The sequence below is a fragment of the Bombus pyrosoma genome, linkage group LG8, assembly GCF_014825855.1.
Source record: "Bombus pyrosoma isolate SC7728 linkage group LG8, ASM1482585v1, whole genome shotgun sequence".
In the NCBI taxonomy this organism is placed as follows: domain Eukaryota; kingdom Metazoa; phylum Arthropoda; class Insecta; order Hymenoptera; family Apidae; genus Bombus; species Bombus pyrosoma.
Genome location: NC_057777.1, coordinates 1626021 through 1645643, shown reverse-complemented (window position 1 = coordinate 1645643; position 19623 = coordinate 1626021). Strand labels below are relative to the sequence as shown.

General features: G+C 48.9%; 1 protein-coding gene across 10 annotated transcripts in view; it reads right to left on the bottom strand.

The window, feature by feature from the left end:
- The window catches only part of LOC122570054, a 71764-nt gene continuing 52141 nt past the window's right edge, over window positions 1–19623 (bottom strand). For all 10 annotated transcript variants that reach the window (XM_043731892.1, XM_043731886.1, XM_043731893.1 and 7 more), the window contains 2 exons: window positions 5225–5377; window positions 1–2888 (listed from right to left, as the gene is read on the bottom strand). In XM_043731892.1, the coding sequence (XP_043587827.1) occupies window positions 1917–2888; window positions 5225–5377 (1125 nt within the window). In that variant the 3' untranslated portion in view covers window positions 1–1916. The remainder of the gene's footprint in view (window positions 2889–5224; window positions 5378–19623) is intronic.

Below are 19623 nucleotides of genomic sequence, written 5' to 3'. Positions count from 1 at the left end.
TAATAATAATAATAATAATATTAATAATAATAATGATAATAATAATAATAATAATAATAATAGGAATAATAGGAATAATAATAGAGCCGCGCGCTCTTTTTTTTTTTTACCCCTTAACGACTAACTGCGCTATGTTACAACGATTATATACAAAATAATAGATTCGGTATTATTCACTTATTATAACACTTTCGACGGTTCTTCCTCTTACGTTACATTATATTTTCTTCAAACGTCTGTCTCTACTTTCACAACGATTATCAAACACGTTCTAGTGTGATCACACGTTCACGCCTGCGCGGCGTCTTTAACGACAAGATAATATAATACACGAAGAAACTACCCTCTATACTTTTTTTTTTTTCTTAATATCATACACAAGGCTAGTCTACACGGTGAAATACGAAAATGTTTAGCGTCGTACGAGTCACACCCGTGGAACCCGTCTTGTTCTCGACGATAGCTCAAACATCGATCAACGATTCGATGGAATTCCCTAAAAGGAGGAGAATCTTCTCGTCGTGGCCTTTTACAATGCCTTTGGTATATAATGTTCGTTCGCGCTAAGCGAGGTCCCGATTACACGAAGATTATATTTGTTCGTCCTTTAATATTAATCTACTCTTCTGAATATAATCACCATTTCGTCGTAATCATCATCGCGAGAAATCGGATTCTGCGAATTGGACGTAATTGTGCGTCTCACGTATCCAAAGAATCGATGACGAGTCTCGCGTTCGAAAACTCAAAATGTCAACGAACGATTAAAATGAACAACGTGAAATCGAAATGTACATACTCGTATATCGCGATATAGATGGTGAATATTTGTTATCAGATATCTAAACTCGGAATTCGACGAGATCGTTTTTGCTCCCGTGCCAAATTATCGCATATTCGTCGAACTTTATCGACGATAAAACGAAAGGCCGAAAAGTGTCGCGGGTCAACGAGTCAGAGGTCATCATCGATCTTGTTCGACGGTTAAATATTCAAAAGCTGTCCTTCTAGCTGCTGTCGAAACCGCCGTCCATTTCGGGGACCTCTGTCTAACGAGCGGATCGCGTTCCACTCGGATCTCAAAATATCGAACTCGATTGCGCGGTAGAAGGGCCTGTGGTGCTCGGCTTGCGGTCGTTCCCTCCATAAATCGACAACGTGCGACAGAGTCGACCCATATTTTGACAGACTCACGAATAATTCGTCTCGTCGTTTCGCCGTCTATATCGAGCGCACGAAACGAGATCCGATCCAGCCCCGGTCCCGACTTTAACTGACGTTGACGCCACGACGCCGACCAAGTAATTGATCTTATCCGGTTTAATAGATGATCGCGTTAGCCGATAGTTTGAATGGCAGCTAGGATCGGATATTGGCCGCGTTAACGTTCTCTCGTAGAAGAACGTGAGCGCTGGATCGGTGGATGTTAGGTCTGATTATCTCTCGATCAGGTATACCGAATACGTTAGAAATTTATTCCGTAAAGTTTTCAAGAATCATTTCTATTAAGTATATTCCAAGTAAAATAAAGCCATCATTCATTATCTCTCAAGGATTTACAAAGCTGAGATCGTTCAAAAAAGTCTCTTAAGAGATCTCGTGAAATCTGAAACTTGAACGTAAAGCTGTATTTTCGTTAATGGAATTCGGTGTACGGTAGTGACGAGATTAAGATTAGTATCGATCGAGTCTGTTTATGACTCCTTCCCCTGTTACGTTTCCATTCTTAAACCACCTAACGGAATATAATAGAAAACTATACTTTTTATGCTCAACGTGCGATTAGAACAATATATGCATCGTATGATCCCCTCGGCTGCGACGGCTGTAACAAAAACTCGTTCGCAACAGAAGGGGAGGAGTCAATAGAACGCTGCAGGATTTTTCCATATCTTTCGCGAATAGCGTCCATTCTTTCACGTACGATTCTCGCCGGTTTGTACCGACACCTCGGGGCCTATCATCATTCCGTTGGTCAGCACGTTGGCCGCCGTGGGCAAAACGAGCGGGTTTGGCATGGTTATCGACGGTCTGAGTCTTTCCGTGAGGGCCAGCATCACTTGGCAATGCAGGTGCTGAATAGTGGCCAATAGATTGAGATTGGTGTCGATTAATCCGGTAGCAGGGGAATATCTGTCCCTCTCGACGGTGTCGACGATCTCGTCCGCCGGCAGAACGGTCACTTTCTGCTCGAGCTCGGTCTCCTTGATCGCTGCAGCCTTGTTCTTCTCCGCCTGCTGCAGTAGCCTCTGCTGATGCTTCAGGTACGAGGTAGTGATGGGAAGACTGTAGTCGATGGGCGTGTTCTTGGGATCGAGTCCAGGGCTCCACGGCCTTGGCAACGGTTGGCTGGGCTGAGGGGACGGCGTTCGACCCTCTGGCAGCATCCTTTTCCTCTTGGACGAGGCCGAACTTCTCGAGCTCGCCCGGTCCGATTCCGGGGTTCTTCTCGAGTCCGGTAGGCTGTCCGCGCTCGGCAAAAAGCTACCGGTTACTGGCTCCTTCTTCAGCAAATTCGTGATACTCAAGGGATTGTACTTCTCCTCTTTCTCCTTGTCGGTTTTCTCCGTTGTCGAGGGTACGGCGCTGGCCTTGTGATGCCTTTGGTGCCTATAACTGTACAGGGGCTTGGCCTCACCGCCGTGATTTCCCTCGCGCAGCTTGGGACTGCTTTGCACCGTCGTCGACGTGGTTGAGAGGGCATTTGGGCTTAATGGCGTCGTCGTAGACGTTAGCGTGGTCGTCGCCAACGGTGTCGCCGACGTGGGCTGCGGTTGATTGGATAAATTTGTCGGGCTCGGGGTCCGCGGACGTCGTTGGCATTCCGTACATCCCAAAAGAAATCGCGTTACAGCCTCTCGGGGAAGAAACGCGTACGTTTCGGTAATCTGAAACGAAATACAAAGTTTCCCGTTAAAGAGAGGAAGATCCGTTCGAACAAAGGAAAGGAATATTCTATTAAACTTAAATATCTGGAAATCTCTTGGCGTTGCAATCTCGGCCGTAGTGTTTCTCGTGCCGAAATTCAGCGTCCTAGTTCCGTCGAAATCGGTACGAGAAACGTTACGTGTCGTTCCCTGCCGCGATACAGCCAGAATTAGAAAGCACGGGCCTGCACTCTCGTCGTGAACAACGTGAGTGACCCCTTTCGTTCCGCTGTCAAACGTCAGCGTCACGTGGAGCCGTTTCACGCGGAACGCCCACTAGGGAAAATTCATGAGCAGTAACGGAACTTTGATGTCTTTGCGAGAAGGTATTTAGCCGGAGGGATGTTCTCTGCCTCTTAATAGGAAACGTTTCTCTCTAAGGAGGTGGAGGAGCGGCATAACTTAATCAAGGATGGGAGACTGCGAGCCGAGAAAGGCAATGGTCGACCCGCATACACGTGTGCAAACTAGACGTATATGTGTCTGTATGTACGTGTGGCTGGGTGAAGGTGCACGACACGCTGAGGTAATTCGATAAGATTTACTCGAGGCTCGTCTAAAAGGCGAAGAAAAGAGCCGTAAGTAAGAAACAGGGATAATGGCTTCTGGATCGACGTGACATACCGACGAAGATCATGAGACCAGTAGACAGCGATCGCAATTCCAACTCTTCCCGAACATCAACGGAAGTAAAACGGTTTGGAAAAACAGAAACGAGCGGAGAAATAACGTTTCACCTGTTTCTTACGTACGTAGTTTCTCATATGTGCCCGAAGCTATTGTTACTGTTAATTGAAAATTACACGTTAGGTTGTGAATTTTAAGCTTTAATAGCGTGCAAGAACTTTTGCGTGAGTCGATTAGATCTTTCGCCGCGAGGAAAACGAACAGAGATTAATAAACGTCGCTGGTGGAACGTGATTTTTATTACTTGTTACCGCACATACGTTACGCGGAAGAAAAAGCTCTTGTAACGTTAATTTTAACGTCAAATTTTCCTATTAGACGAGAATAATTCGGTAGTATGATCGTCGAGCGCGCGTCTAGTGCTCGATGTCTCGATTAGTTAACGTGCTTATAATCTCTTCTCATTTCTCAAACATTACCTGCCGAAGGAATAAAATTGTACGATAGAAGAGCATCGAAATTAAAATGAGCGAACGACGAGTTCGGAAAGACCGGCACCTGGTTAGTTTGACAAACGGGTATCGACTGAGCGAATATTTCGACGTTGGAACAGCATCGTTCCGGGAAGGGTGAATCGCGAGACGAGACAAGACGAGACGAGACGAGACGAGACGAGGCGAGACGGGGCGAGAAGCGTGGCGGCGCGCGATACCGCGGAGGGTGAGTTGCCGCGAGCCGATGAATCGCGCTCGCCTTGTAACAGCGACTTAAACGTTAAAACGGTTGCAGGGTCGCGGTTCTAGGCTGGCCGGCGGTGCACGCGTGCGTGCGTGTGCGCGCGGCCGCGTGTGGGTGCACCAGTAAGCAGGCAATGCAACAAGTGTCCTGAGGTTTTGAATCACAAGCAGATCGCGGTGGTCGAGAGAGAGAGAAAGAGGACAGCGACGCGACTCGAATGGGATAGGGTGGCGGTTGAGGGTGGGTGGCGAGGGCGGGAAGGTCGGAGGGGTTGCGAACGAGAGAAAGAGGAACGGACAAGCGGAGAAAGAGGACGAACCGATCGGGTCGCGGGCGGAGGACGGTGTCACGGAACAGATATGATACCCCGGAGAGAGGTTTACGCAAACGCGCGCCGGAACACGTGAGATGACGTGTGGTATCGAGTGTTCGACGCTTGAATGCCTCGATACCTTCTCCCCCGGGAACGGTAAATATCGCGTGTCGCGGTCGGCCATGCAAGAATTCGGCTCGCACGATCCCGAACGGATTCGGGGTCATCGCCGCCCGTACCGATATATCTTTTCTCTAGGGAGATCTTCTGCTCGCCGATTGAATTTAAATCGCATCGGGCAGCGCAGGGAAAATATTGTTTCTTCCAAGGGTACGACGATGCTTTCTCTTTTCCTTCCGCGAGGTCAACCAGGAACGCGATTAGCCAGAGACTTTGAGATTTTTTCAGCGGTTTGGTTTTTTGTTCGGTACGTCCCATGCGATAGAATCGTAGGATTTTGCTCCTTCGTGGACTCGATTAATCCTCGTAGGGATATATTTCTTTCGCTGCATTGCACGGGAAGTCCGCGAGCTCTTGGAAGGTTAGATGTACCGCTTAATATCCAAGCGCATCAAGTCTACGGGAAAGTAACGAGTAGATATTCCTGTTTGAAACTTACCGTCCTGTACGTTCTCTTTTGACCGGCATGCTTCCCCGGACGACCCTCAAGGTCAACATGGACAGCATGAATAATGTCAAAGAAGTTCTCCACGATCGCGACTTTCTTGTACACTCTTCCGGGTGGAACGGTACCCTCGGCGCCGTTTAACGTCTGAAACCAACGTATGACATAGTTAAAAATTCAATCTAACTTTTAAATAGTCGAGTAGATAGAAAAAAAGACGATCAGTTCCGGGGATTTATTAGAATACGTCGCGTTAATGCTTGTTGTTGCCAACTTATTAAACTTGGCGACACCTGCCAATTAAAGTACCATTACGCTTTCCATTTGATCGGTTAGTTTCTGTGATAAACTTAAACAAATAACAAACGCATCGTGGATCAAATTTCATCGCACAGGATATCTCTCCCTTTATAATTTCGAAATATCTATTTAATTCGACAATCGTGTTCCAAGTTTGCGCGCTCCGATGCCATCTAAGTAAATGGATGTAACTGCGCAGCGAATACGATGAAGGTCTCTACCTTCGTGTCAGATGCACCCTAGATATCTACAGTTCCTTTACCGACGGATGTTCACGCTTTGCTATGGTCGGTAAGTTTGGCAACGTCGCGTTCGCCAACCCTGTCGTCGGTAATACAGATTCCTATAGGGTGCATTCTCTTGACTGGAGATCGTTATAACACCTCTTTGCAAATACCTAATTTCGTTAAAAAGAATTAAGCAACTTTGGAAAATCGTTCTACGGACATTTCTCTATGCTGTCCGATCTTTCGCGTTATCCTAATATCTAGAAGCCGAAACTTGTCAACCCATGTCGAAAAAACAGACAAACGACGCGTTCGATTTTTCGCAAACTTTAAAATTGCCTGAAAAATCCTAACAGTCGGCTTCTCAACCTGACTTACGACAATCAACATCGCATCGAGGTATCTATCCAGCATTCTACGAATACGTTCCGCGTTTCCGTATCGAAACAGTGGAACCGAGGGTCGAGATAAAAAATTCCAACTACCTCGGAAACTCGATTAACTGCGGGACGCGGGTGGCGTGACGGTCCGCGGGCATGGCCGCGGTCAGATTGTTCGGACGAACTTTCCGACCTTAAGAAGTTACGGGCGCATGCGCGACATTATTGTATTTCCCTAAACACCTGTTGAAGGGTAAAGTTGAACTCGTGGGGGGGTTTACGACTCGGTTAAGTGGCTGCGGTCAGGCGGGATAACAATGCCGATATCTAGGTGACCGCCGCCTTAAGATAACACGAGGTGCGCCCGATCGAACGACCACGGACCGCCCCCGTCTCCCCCTCCGTTTTCCTCCGCCTCCGCTGTAATTGGACGTAATCGTGGCGACGATCCCGCGCGTCTCTTCTTCGTCGGGCTGCCAACGGAAATCGATGCTTTCGCAAATATCAGGGCGACGCGATCATTCAATTTTAAGCGGCCAACCGAACGGAGGTGGATTAAAACGGAGCAGACCGCGTTCGATCCGACGACCGATTTTATCGGGATATTATAATACTGAAATATTTCGCGCTATCGCCAACGGGTTACTCTGAAAATAAACACGTCTCTGGCGTGCAGACGCGACGGGCTCTGATATCAAATCGTGGAAAAATATTTTTGGACGAATCGGTTGAATTCGAATACGGAATTCTTGAACGAACGTATAAATACGCGGTAATCGTGCTAGATGTTTTACAATCGTTTGAATTCGCAGCGCAGATAGCTCGTTGCGATGAACAAACGTAGCGATAGAGGTAAATTTAGGATAACGAAAGGAATTTCGGACCAAAGGTTTTGGCTATCGGATCGTTTGCGTAGGCGGATAAAATCTCCGATAATGTTGCGCGATACGCAAATATTTGTACGATGACCGGATCTCTTTGCAGCTATTGACTTATTTTTTTCCCGTTCTATTTTCTAATCTAACGAAACTTTTCGAAAGTTCGTGAGTCTGGAAGGTGCGCGACTTAATGTCAAAATTAGTTGACCGTCTATCGTCGTTCTCGCTACTCCATAAACCAAGCAGAACCGCGTTCCTAAATTTCTCGACAACCAGAAATTTCATGCAGTAAGCGTCAAGAGACCGCGATCCCGATCCCTTGAAACCCCAATATAATCGTCGATGATCCAGCAGAGTACCGGGGTCAGACAACGTCCGGAGTCCAACCCCCGTCGAGATAGCCTGTGTTCGATCGAAACGGGCGGAGATTAACCTACTTGAGGGAGTGTATGTGTCTTGCGTCCGCTTATGTAAACGCACACGGGGGTGAGTTTCATGGCTGAATACGGCCGAGCAACGAACAAGGAGAAATAGAGGGCGAGAGAGAGAGAGAGAGGAAGAGAGAGCTCGGCATTCTGTCGCCTGTGGATGGCCGTCGTGTCACGCAGTGCGTATTGGCATATAACGAGAGTCCACGGTCTGCCGCATGCCTCCACGGGCAGAGATGTGTCTGGAAACGCGTCGATGTTGAATATGTATGCCACTTTGAGCCAGTCGTTCTAAGAGCTGTTTTAATGTTTAATACAAAGCGGAACGCGAATGTTCGTGCTTTGTTTTCCGTTAGAGCGCCGACGTTGGACCTTCGAGCGTCTTCTTGGCGCGGTTGCATTCCAGCTTGCAGGAATTTTCATCGAACGGAGAAGTTTCAGCCCGAGATAAATTGATAATAGTTTGGATCGAACTCGATCGAGCGGCGTGAGTGGCGAATCTGTATATCTGGAAATCTGCGAATCCACGCTGTTCCGTTTGCTGACACGGATAGGGTATCGAGTTTTAGCTTTTTCAAAGAAACCAAACGTTGGTTTTCTCTAATTTTCGTGACTTGAGAAAAATTCTCTCTCTCTCTCTCTCCCTCTCTACAGGTCGAAGATGTTAAAATCTCCTTAACCGCGAAACGACGCAAACAACCAACATCTCATCGTCATAAATCCAGATTAGCGCTTCCGCTCGTGCTAAATTGCGTTTTTGTTTTCATCTATCGTATCGCGTAGCTATAGGTACGGCGCGTGCAGAAGGAAAATGGAATGCCAATAGCAACGAAAGTGTTAAATCACGGCTGAATAATTGAAAGTAAACGACCGACTACATATCGCTAGCGATACGGACCGGATTCTAATCGAAGCATCGATCCGCATTCCATCTCTATTATCGTCGACTACCTCTTCAACCCCTTCCACGTGATTTGATGTTCGCAGAACGCGTTGAACGAGCACGTCGTTATGCGTAGGTATGCGCGTGAAAAAGGTATGGGGAAGCAGGCCGGAAAATGTCTGGCGACGGAGCTCGAGAATAGAAGCGAGTCGGTGACGGCATAAATCCGTAGGAGGCGCGGCACGGGCCAAGTTTGCGGCTCAACGAAATCCGGGTATAGCGGGTGTTTTAAAACCCCACGGACCGCGAGTTTGCATTTTAAACGAACGACCGGTCGTCCGGTTTGGGGAGGAACGGGAAGGGGGGAGGGGGCACGGGGGCAGAAAACAACGAGCGGCCGCCACGCAAACGCGCGGCGACGAGAATCGGATTAAAAAAAAATTCACGGGGGACTCGCGGGCATCGAGACGCGCGTGAAACGTGCGTGCACGGGCGCCCGAGGAATCGGCTAACGGGTGGCCCGTTTCGAACGAGTTTCAAATTCGCCCGAAATCGAATTACAGCCGTTCCCCTTCGGTATAACACGGGGCTTGAATCGCATCGAACTTTGAACGAATCGGCCGCGCTGGAAAACCGAGACAATCCGTGAATAGCGCTCCACGCCTCGGTCGCACGGACAATCGAATAAACAGGATATTCGTTTTTATCGTCTATTAACCGTTCGGCATTTTCGGACCAGATATTCCGCGTTGCGGTTGTCCCTTTACGACGATGCTTGGCATTGGCTATCGCGCGTACAACCATGTAGCTATCTCTCCGTTAGAACGTGTGATATTTCTTGCAAAAAAAGTAAAAAAAAAAGAGAAAGAAAGAAAGGAATTAAAAATTGGAAAAGTCGTTCTGCTGGAAGATAGTCGGAGAAATTGTCAGCCAAGCGAAAAGATGGAAAAGAAACTGCGTGAGTCGTTTAAGAAGAATGGTCGATAGGACGCGCGGTTCTACCGCATCCAGAGTTGAACAACGAAAAGTCGGTCAGCCAGGGAGTGATCGCGTCGGCTAACGATTCGCAAGTTGCCGGAACAATTAATAGTTGAACGAAGCGAAGTAAGTTGTAAGTAAGCCAGAAATGCGTGGGGATCGGTCGAGATCCCCGAAGAACCGAGTAGGGTTAACGAAGCGCCGGCAAGAAAGTTACCGCGGAGTATCGTTACCGTGGCGTCGTTTCGCTAACTTTGGATTACGTAACTCGCGCTGCACCGGCGTCAAGTGCTTTCGCAATTCGTGTGTACGCGTGTAACGACGACCGTGACGCCGATGAACGTTCTGCGCGTCGATTACAATCCCCATTTCGACGTTGTACCTCTCCGACCAACGAAACCACGCCACTTTCCACGCTGCCGTTTCGTTACGGTTCTCGATTAAATTCTAAAGTAGTCGACCAACGCGTATCTATATTCGGAGGAAGACGATACGCAGGCGTGGAAGGAAATCCGTTGCCTCCATTCGCGAGTCACGAGCCTGAGACGTTGCCCAAAAGCATCTCCGATGCTCCGCTAGAAACCCAAAAATCTCGGTCTGGCAACACGACCATCCGGCAGACTCGCCTACTGACTCGATGACGCAAGCGAGCGGCCGCCGGCTGACGTCAAGAAGTTCGGGAAACGTTCTGAAAATAGTATACGCGCGCGTAACGCGCTGTCCTGGCACGCATCGCGCTGGACGAGCGGATCTAGGCGAGGCAGCGCGGCGGCTTCTCTAACGGGCAACCGTAGCCATTGAAACGGTCCTGAGGTGGCGGCGTGTTCGTTGCATAACAACGATACTAGGAAGCGGCGCGAAAGTGGCACGGTATCATTGCGGCCGGCCGTTAAATATTCTCAACGAGGTCGGATTACCTCCATTACGTGAAGGAACGACACGACTGGGCCGTTCAGGAAAGAGCCCGCGAGGAGTATACTCGGAACTGCCTCTTTCTCTCTCTTTGCCTCTTCTACCCTCCTCGTTTCTTCATGCTGCTTAACGGGTTCCGTGCCAATGCGAACCATCGGTGGCCAGTAATAGCGGACAGCGGATGGCTAGGGCGCAAAGTTCGTCAGGCGAATGAAAACGTTACATATTTCGTAGCGTTGTTCGTGGGAGGCGGACGTGAGAGAGGACGAAAGGTTGGAATCGGTACGGGAATTTCGTTTGCCGATTACCTTTTTCCTAATCAAGCTAGCCAGGAAGTTCCACGTAGAGAATGAAATGAAACGAGAACGTCGAGGGTCGATTCAAAAGCCACGACATGTCCAGGTTCGCTGAATCAGCGTATAACCGTCGCAACCAACACTCTCTCCTTCCCAAATAAGTTTTGCATTGTTCCTTCCTGTTGCATCTCTGTGTACGCGTGTTACATCCAAGTACTCGTTTCCCACGTAGTATCGCGGTTCTACCACGTCGCTCGCTATAATCGAAGCTCGTTACCGCGGCGAAGAGTTTCGAGCGACGCTGGAACGCTTGCTTTTCCCTCGGAGAACGTTTCTCGAAAAAAAAAAAAAAAGGAAAAAAGGGGGGAAAAAAGGAGGAAGAAAGGTGGAACAGGCCCGAAAGGAACGGACCCACGTCGGAACGTAGAGAGCGCATGTATATACACCTGGATCTATCGGAGCCCCAAACTATATCGACGTTTGTTTTTCGGATCCCGGCTCCTTTCTTCTGACCGACTCGGGTTAGTTTTCGTCCGACGGGACAGAGCGCTGGGAGCCAGGCCACCCAGTAGCCATTTAGATAAACGACCCGGCCCCCGTTGAGTGCCGCGGGACGCCGCCACGGAAACAAGTATACCCGTGCGACGAAAAACGAGCAACGAAGACGGACGTATGCACGCGTGGAGGAAAAAGGAGAGAGGAGAAAAGGACTGACACGCTTCCAGACGGTCACAGGCTGCTGCCTAGAAGTCGGCGGAGAGCACGAAGGCGCACCATACGAGATCATACCACGAGGCTCGTAGCGGGTCGTAGCCTGAAAAAGTGTTTGGGTTTCGGTGACGGAACAAAGAGTCTCTCAGTTGCGGATCCTACTTTCGCGTTCTCGTTTATTTGACCAAACCCTCCGTGCTCCGCTCTGCGTCTCGCGTTCGCAGTCGATATTTGTTGATCTTGTCTCGGAGCCCACCGACGCGACGTCTGCCGTCGCCGATTGCCTCTGTGATTCTTCTCACCGAATTCGCGGAGACTGCGTTTAGTCTGTCTTACGTTTGCCTGGCTTTCAATGGCAAGCGCGAGAACGGCTAGAGAGATGGGGGGTGCGACCTCCGATAGGAGGGTAAATTTGGTAATGCGATTTGTTCGGTGTACAACGATTTATTTTTCCTGGCTTCGTTCAACCGAGCAACGTTTAATCTCTTTCGATTCGTTCAATTTCCTTCGATTTTCAATTTACCTTCGTAACCGAAATCCTGCAACGTTACAAAGACATCGTTCGATCTCACAGAATTGACGCGATTGCCACGGTTTCGAAATATCTTGTCAGCGCTGGATTTACGACCGTCGCTTGTTGGGACGCGACAAAGCGACAGATAACACTCTAGAGATCAAGATCTATGCTCGGTAATATTCAAATGCAAATATCGGTATTTATATAACGTTGTTCTCGTAGAAAAATAGAATAGCGCGCCTGTTGAGAATTTTCAACGAATTGGCTCTCACACTCTACCTTCGGCTTCTGCCGCGCAGAAAAATTTAACGGTTAGATCGGCCTGCGATTTCTGCCAAGCTACGAAAGACCGACCGAAGGGGAGCATCGCCTGAGAAAGCTCTCGGAACGGGCTCCGTTTTTCAAGCGGCTCGTAGCAGTCGGTGATCTTGTTTCTCGTGGCGGTGTTTCTTTTACGAGCTGACCGGCGGAAGTCCGAGGTGGTGGTATCGACTTTCCTGCGGGCTCGTGGCATTTACAGACCCTCGGACGCGAGAGTATTCAGTTGTTCACGAACCGCTGGAATTTCGAAGAATGTTCTCGTAAAGCGGCCTCGCTACGAGAAAACGCTCTCTGCGTTATTCGCGAAATTGCTCCTCCCGCTAATCAGACGCTTTTTAACCGAACATCGTATCTTCGGAATTCTTTGCCGGAAACCTGCCCTTTCTCCACGCTTATATCCATTCCTCTCGAGAGATACGAAACTTTCGTCGAGGCTGATTTAACTACGCGAGAATTTATAGAATACCGCGATTGCTCGAGACGAAACAAAGATGAGATGGCAAAATTCCTCCTTCGAGGAGGGTGCCAGCGTATGAAAATACCAAGCAACTCTCCACTCGTACAACGTATCGAGAGCGGAGCAACGATTAAACCAGATGTTAATCTTCGCGATCCGATACCGCCAACAAAATTTCAGCTTATGCGACTGAAACGACTCTTGCAACCAAGCAGACCGATAACGGTGGCATTTTATCGTAAGCAAGTCAAAATAAAGCGTGGATTCGTTAAACGTGGGAGGTTTGTAAAGGAATATGGCGATAAGATAGGGTGGAGATCGATTGCGAATTGAAGCGAGCCAAGTGTCGTAGCATGGAATGGAGATCGACGGCCACGATGTGCGAAAGAAGAACAAAATCTAAATTCGTTTCTTGCAGTCGGTACGTTTTGCACGTAACAAAAGTTAAAGAACGTTGAAAAACGTCGAAAGAAGGGTAACTCGTATACGCGAAAATTACCGGTGAGATCGACCTAATTAAAAAACAAGAGGGGACTCGTGGACTTTTGCCGTGAGCGCTGATCTTATTCATCCAGGACGAACCGCATCGCGGTGGCTCGCTTAAAAATCCCCAGGCGACCCGGAACTTTTCCAGGAAGTCGTTATAGCTTGGCACGGTGGTTCGCTAATTCGGCGCAACTTTCCAGCATTTTTCGCAGGCGATCTCACGGAGGAACTGCTGTTTTATTTATAGCGGAACGCGCTTCGTTACCTTTCCGCCCGATTATCGATCCTCGAGACGCTTTAGATACTCAACATACTACGTCTCACTCTCCGCCTCTCTTTCTCTCTCTCTCTCTCTCTCTCTCCCTCCCTCTCTCCTTTGAGGCCCCGTTACTTACGGTATTACTTAAAATTTTATCTTCTGGCTGGAAACGAAACGAAAAACAGGAAAAGAGGAAAAAGGAGAGAAAAAGGCGGAATTCCTTTCGCGAGTCGTTTCATCGCGGACCAAGCGACAGCGTGTGGACCGAGGGGCGGCAAAGAGACAAACGAAAAAGAGAGATGCTCGCACTACGGTCGGATTCACCGTCAGTTCCCAAGGGTTTTTTGCGCGTCGCCTCCGCCTGAGTCGCAAATCGCGCGGTTTTATCGGCAGCAAGGCCATCCTGCTCGACACCTCCTCCTTCGCGTTAGATACTTGGGAAGCCCCCGAACGACATAGACGCCCCCTCCTTTCCGGGCTGTTACGAAGCACGGCCGAAAACCCTCGGGTTCGTTCATTTTAACGATTTACTCCGCGCCTACGGTAACAATGCAGCGCTACGAATTGCAGTCGAGCGTCTATCCGTGAGATGGGAAGGTTCGTCGAAAGTTCGAGCGAGTGACGAACGTATTATCATCGGATAAAGAAAACTGGTCTGCGTGGGCACCCAGATACAGCGCAATGTGATCAGAGCGGAGGTTGAAAGACAGACAGATAAAAGAGGTATCGGATTGTTCAGACTGTTCTTTGGACGACGGAGATCATCGTGATTCGTAATGATCGATGCCATCTCTAGTATCTATACGATAACGACTGAATGAAAAATGGAATAAAACGAACGAGCCTCGCGTGAATTTCTGTCAAACGTGTCGTACTGTAAACATCACGTTCCAGCGCGAATCTGCAAAACCAACTATCCATTGAAAAATAAAAGCTGACCCGGGGAATAGCTGTCGGTGACCTTGACCAATCCGGCAATTCCAAATTACGCTGCAATCACCGATCAAATTCTACCCGAATCGATAGCCCCGATGCATTCCGGCGATTCCATGCCAAACCCACGAGGTTCGCCACCGAAGCACATCGACTCTCGGTGTCGCTTTCGCGTAAACCCAAGCCATTCTCCGCTGCAGTTACAATCGCGCTAAGGCCTTTCCCATCCTCCAGGCGGCGTCGATTCGCTCGTAAAAAGTCACGGATCTCGGATCTCCCCCTTCCTTCGGCTGTTCCTCTTGGTGCCGGTTGTTCGTGGTCGTTGCTCTCTCTCTCTCTCTCTCTCTCTCTCTCTCTCTCTGTCCCTCTCTCTTTCTGTTTCCCTCTCATGGATCGCTAACGACGAGGCGCGAATCGATAAGGGACCGGCGGCGCTCGGTCGACTCACAGCGAGCGAGGCGGCGACCTGGAATCCGACGGCCCGTGACCGGAAACCGATCGTGTCGGCCGCACTGGCCGGCCAATCATCCGAAAAGCCGCGTCCGGCATGTCTGCAACGCCGATCCCGGAAAACCGGAACCTCCGGCTGCTCCCACTACGCCTGCCTGCCCCGCCCTGCACGTCCGTGCCGTTATCAAGATACCGCGGAAACGTATTCCGGCCTGTCCGCGTTCATTATCGACACGCCGGACGTTTTACGGCACTTCTACCGTCGCGCGGCTAGGATTGATTTCCAGATTTATGGCCGTCGAGCTCGGCTCAGTCGAGACCGAGTGTCCTGTTGCTCTACCGAGGATACCTTGCCGCGATTTAAAGGGCTACCAGGTTTTTCACGATCGAGGAACCAGGAAGGTTTCCTTTCGTTGATCTTTTACGACGATTCTAGTACGTATCGATAGATCTTCAAAGTTTTGAGAAAATCAGAGATATACGTTTTGCTCGACTTAGACGCAGTCGTAAGGCGAAGGGAAAAAGGGCGAATAAATTTGTAATTTACGTAAAGCATTGGCTGTAAGAAGAGATACGTCTCTATAAAATTGCGCGAGAAAAATTCTTTGTTCATGAATAATTGATTTTACCATATTTATAAATCTAAACGTTGATTTTAAACGCAAATCAGACCTCCTAACTTGAATTATTTAGCCCAAGGCAATTTTTTCATTAAAAAGTCATACAAGATCACACGGCAAGCAAACTTTTTACACTTGGTGTAAATCGTATAAATAGACGAAGCCGATTGTAAACAAATCGCTCAAGGATATTATCCAAATAATGAATTATTAAAATCGGTTTTTCCGCGAAGATTGCTTCGAGGAACTGAGCGACCGTAAGGACTCGCGTATTCTCAGTACACACGATGCGTGATTCTATCGACAGTTTACGAAAAATTATTTGCGGAACGATGAACAACGACCGCTTACAGTTCGACGTAAGAAAAAGCCTAATCTTATTTCTAGCCTGCGAACGTTTACGCAAATTCATACTTTTACGAATATAAAGAAGTGGAAACCTTCCCGACAGAGGCTTTGTTTTCGCGTCGATGTCGAAAGTCTATAGTCACTGGAAGTAATTGCGGAGCTAGTTAGAACGCGCTTCCGTCTTTGCCAGGAGCGAACTAGGACCCTAAGCTCGGTTATACAAAATCTCCAATCTTCTGATTCTTACATTTACGTGTTCCATTTCGATCGCGTGATCAATTACTTTTCCTTACAACGTTTCATTCCCAGCGCATTTTTATCTTCGGCGCAAGTACGACGTTACAGCGTAACAACGTCGGTGACCCGAGATCAAAGAGAAATCTGTGTGACGTCCATGACGATAAAAAGGAAAAACGAATCATAAATGGCGTAAAAAGTAGAAAAAGTCGATCCACGTGCGTGCGATCGAGCAACGTAACGGAGCAGCCGGTACGACGTACATCGTGCACGTCCTTGACGAACCACGACACGACGCTATACGTCACAAGGGGAGAGAGTTCCGGTGATCCGCCGTCGAAGAGACCCGACAGCGAGGCTAAACCGAATAAATTATTACGCAGGCTCCTTGGTCGTCGTCGTCGTCGTCGTCGTCGTCGTAGTCGTAGTCGTCGTCGTAGTCGTAGTCGTCGTCGTAGTCGTCGTCGTCGTCGTCGTCGTCGTCGTCGTCGTAGTCGCCGCCGTCTTCGCCCCTCGTCCCGTCCCATCCCATCGGCCTCCTGGATGCCCCCCTGCCGTTAAGCGTGGAGCGCGGGCCGCCCTCCAGGCACGAAGATTCATATCTGACTGGAAGGCCTGGTTCGTCGTCGTTCCCTCGGCCGTCGTTGCCTGCCGCCGCGGCTTCGAACGGGACCCCTGAGCCCGGAGCGGGACGGGATTCGGACAATACTTGGCCTGTCCGCGAAGGACAAAACTTCGGCATCCTCTGACTCTGCGAGCCGTTCGTTTGTTCTCCGTCCTCGTCGGTCGCGCACAAGCACCGCCGCGCGCGTCCCGTTCCATCGTGCGCGACGGCTCGAAGCCGCTTGCCGCGCGCGCGGTTGCCTGACAAAGAGAAGCCGAGCCGACGCGGGTCGGACGAGGACAGAGCGAGAACGCGAACAGCGAACGGGGCCGACAGAGAGACGGTGTCTGCGTCAGACTGGAAGCCAGCGGCAAGCGAGACGGACAGACGGACGAAAGAGAAAGACGAAGAACGAAATACGGTGAGACTTGCCGAGCGAACGAGCCAACCGAACGATCAACGAAGAGGGAAGACACGCGTGGGACGAGGAGCAACCTACTAGAGGCGATCGCTCGGTGTTGGAGTCAACGACGACGGTGGGAAGAGAGTAAGGGTGAGATTGAGGAGCGGCGGCAGAGCACAGGGGCAAGAGGAATCTCCGGAGATTCCACGCATGGAGAGTCGTGGAACGGGGCAGAGCGGGCTTGTTGGTTGCACGGAAGGCAGCTGCCAGCCGGCTTACCGCCGCCGCGCATTATACCGGACATGGGAGAGACGGAGACGGACGGACAGGGGGCCGATGGCTGGAAGGAGATGGAGATAACGAGACGAGAAGCAACGGTAGGATAGAGCGACCGAACCAGGACGAAGAAAGAGGTAGCGCGTGCAGAGAGCCGCAAACGTGATGGGGAGAGAGCAGGGGGAGGGCACGGCTGTCCCGTAAAGATCAACGCTAAAAAGTATACACGCTAGAGCCGCGCGCGGCCGAGTCGAACGGAACGGCTCCGTGGCCGGAGAAAAAAATGTGGAATCGCTGACGGGGCACGGGGCACGGGGAAAGGCGTACGTCGTGCTTGAGAGCTACCGAATCCGGACCGGAGAGGAACCCGGTAGCATTTTCGTGCCGTGCCGTGCCGTGCCGACTCTGCACGGGACCGGTAGAGAGACCCGTCTCGCCGGCTCTTGCCTTTCTCTCTTCCTCTCTCTTCCTCTCTCTTCCTCTCTCTCTCTCTCTCTCTCTCTCCGTTTGTCGGTTCTTTACTTTTTCTTCCTTTCCTTTCCTTTCCTCTCCTTTCTTCTTTTTTTCCTTTATGTTTTATACTCGAACGCCGGGAATTCGTGGCACGGAGTTCCTCGAACGCGAAGAAAGGCGTGCCGGGAACTCACGGCGCGGAGAAAATGTTCCGTGAAAATAGGTGGCGCGGTTGCAATCGTGCCGCGGTTGAAAGGGGCGATTAAGGGAGACGGTTGAATTTCTAGGATGCAATTCTTTTCAGCGTAAGATCCTTTTGAGAATGTTCGTTGAGATTTTTGTATCGATTGGACGGTATAATGGTGTCGTTGTGAATATCGCGAAATAAATGATACCGGCGCGTTGAGAATGTTCTTTTTTGCTGCGATCGATGGTATTAAAGATGCTTGAAAATGAAACTAGTCGGCACGATATAGTTTACGCGATTAAATTTACCATCCACGAATTTCCCTTCCATTTCGTTGGAAAGCTTTCGTTTTCTTCGCGCGACGACACCTGCGAGCACTTACAAACGCTTCTAACACTTTCCTTTTTCACGACAAATAATTGAAATTTCCTGATAAAGAATCGGGGATGGAGTATGTATTACTGCATTTAAAAACCTGTTGGGATCAAACGAAAATTGTTTACGATACGTTCATGGATCTGCTAAAACCATTTTACAAAATCCATAATTCAACAGGCTTCATCGAACTGCCAACAGTTCATTTACAATCCAACGTATACAGGTTGTTCCATATACCTGTCGTCGCAAAAGTTCCGAACTCCGCTTTATCTCTTTCTTTTCTTTTCTTTCTTTTTTTTTTTTTTTTTTTTTGTTAATATAGAGTTTATCAACTATGGCGTAAACTAGGCTCCTGCTCGCTTAAAATTTAATCATACCCCGTAGTTGAAACGTTCCAAAAATCTGCCAAGGGTCCGAGAAAGTATGCCTACCGGTATTTCGGAAAGTTGGGGCGAGCGGAAAGGGCGAAATTAATCCCAAGGATTTAATTCTCGATCGACGCGACGGTAAACGCAATTTTGTTGCTCGAGGCGGCTAAACGGCACTGGGAAAGGGGCCGGGGATGTTTCAATCTTGCCAAAGAAGAAAGGCAAGATTGCTCAAACGAACGATTCGCGGTAGGGTCATCTCGTGGCGGAAAAGGTCGCGAACTCTTAAACCAATTCTGGCAAGAAACGATTCGCGATGTTGGACGAGCACCAAGGAACGCTCGAGAAAAGAGAAACCGCGGCGAGTCGTGCGATTGCTGCCTTTTCTACCGCCGCGTCGTTGCTCCTGCGATCTGCGATCCAACGCTGAAGGCTGGAATCTGTCAAAGGAGGAAACTTTTGGATTTCTAATCCATCGTTTACTTAATTGCTAGTAGTACAGCCTCGATGTCTACAATCGTCGGTGTTACGATGCCATTTTTGGTACTCGGGAATCTGTCGGACTTGGCGAACGGATTCGAGTAAACGAGCTCGTTCGTTTGTTCATTTCTTTATAACAACGTTTCAAACGTGTACCAGTGAAATATAAAAGTGCGTATATCCGCGTTGCATTACGATTCCGTTCGATATTTTTATTTCAACTCTTTGATAAAGGTGTTTACTTTATTGCTAGCTATAGATCAATTGCGAGTTGGTTAATCGTTAATTGTCAGGCAAATTATAAAAAATGGACGCACATTTTATGCACCTTATAAATCTTTTCAACTTCAACTCCTTCAGTCATAGACACAGGCAAAACTATTTCGATTACGTCAATTTCAATCTTCGCAAATGTAAATGGAAATGTACAGATGCATTGGAAACCAGAATATCTCCAGTTAAATAAATTACCAGGTTCAAGATATTGGCCATCGAGGTGACGAGTTAACTCGTCTCTCTTAGTTGACCAGTTTGCTAGACCTGTTTTTATGGTTATGAGTACGAGGATTGTGCAATGGTATTTCGAAATCTGTCCTTCTCGTTTCAAGAGAGTAAACGTAGAA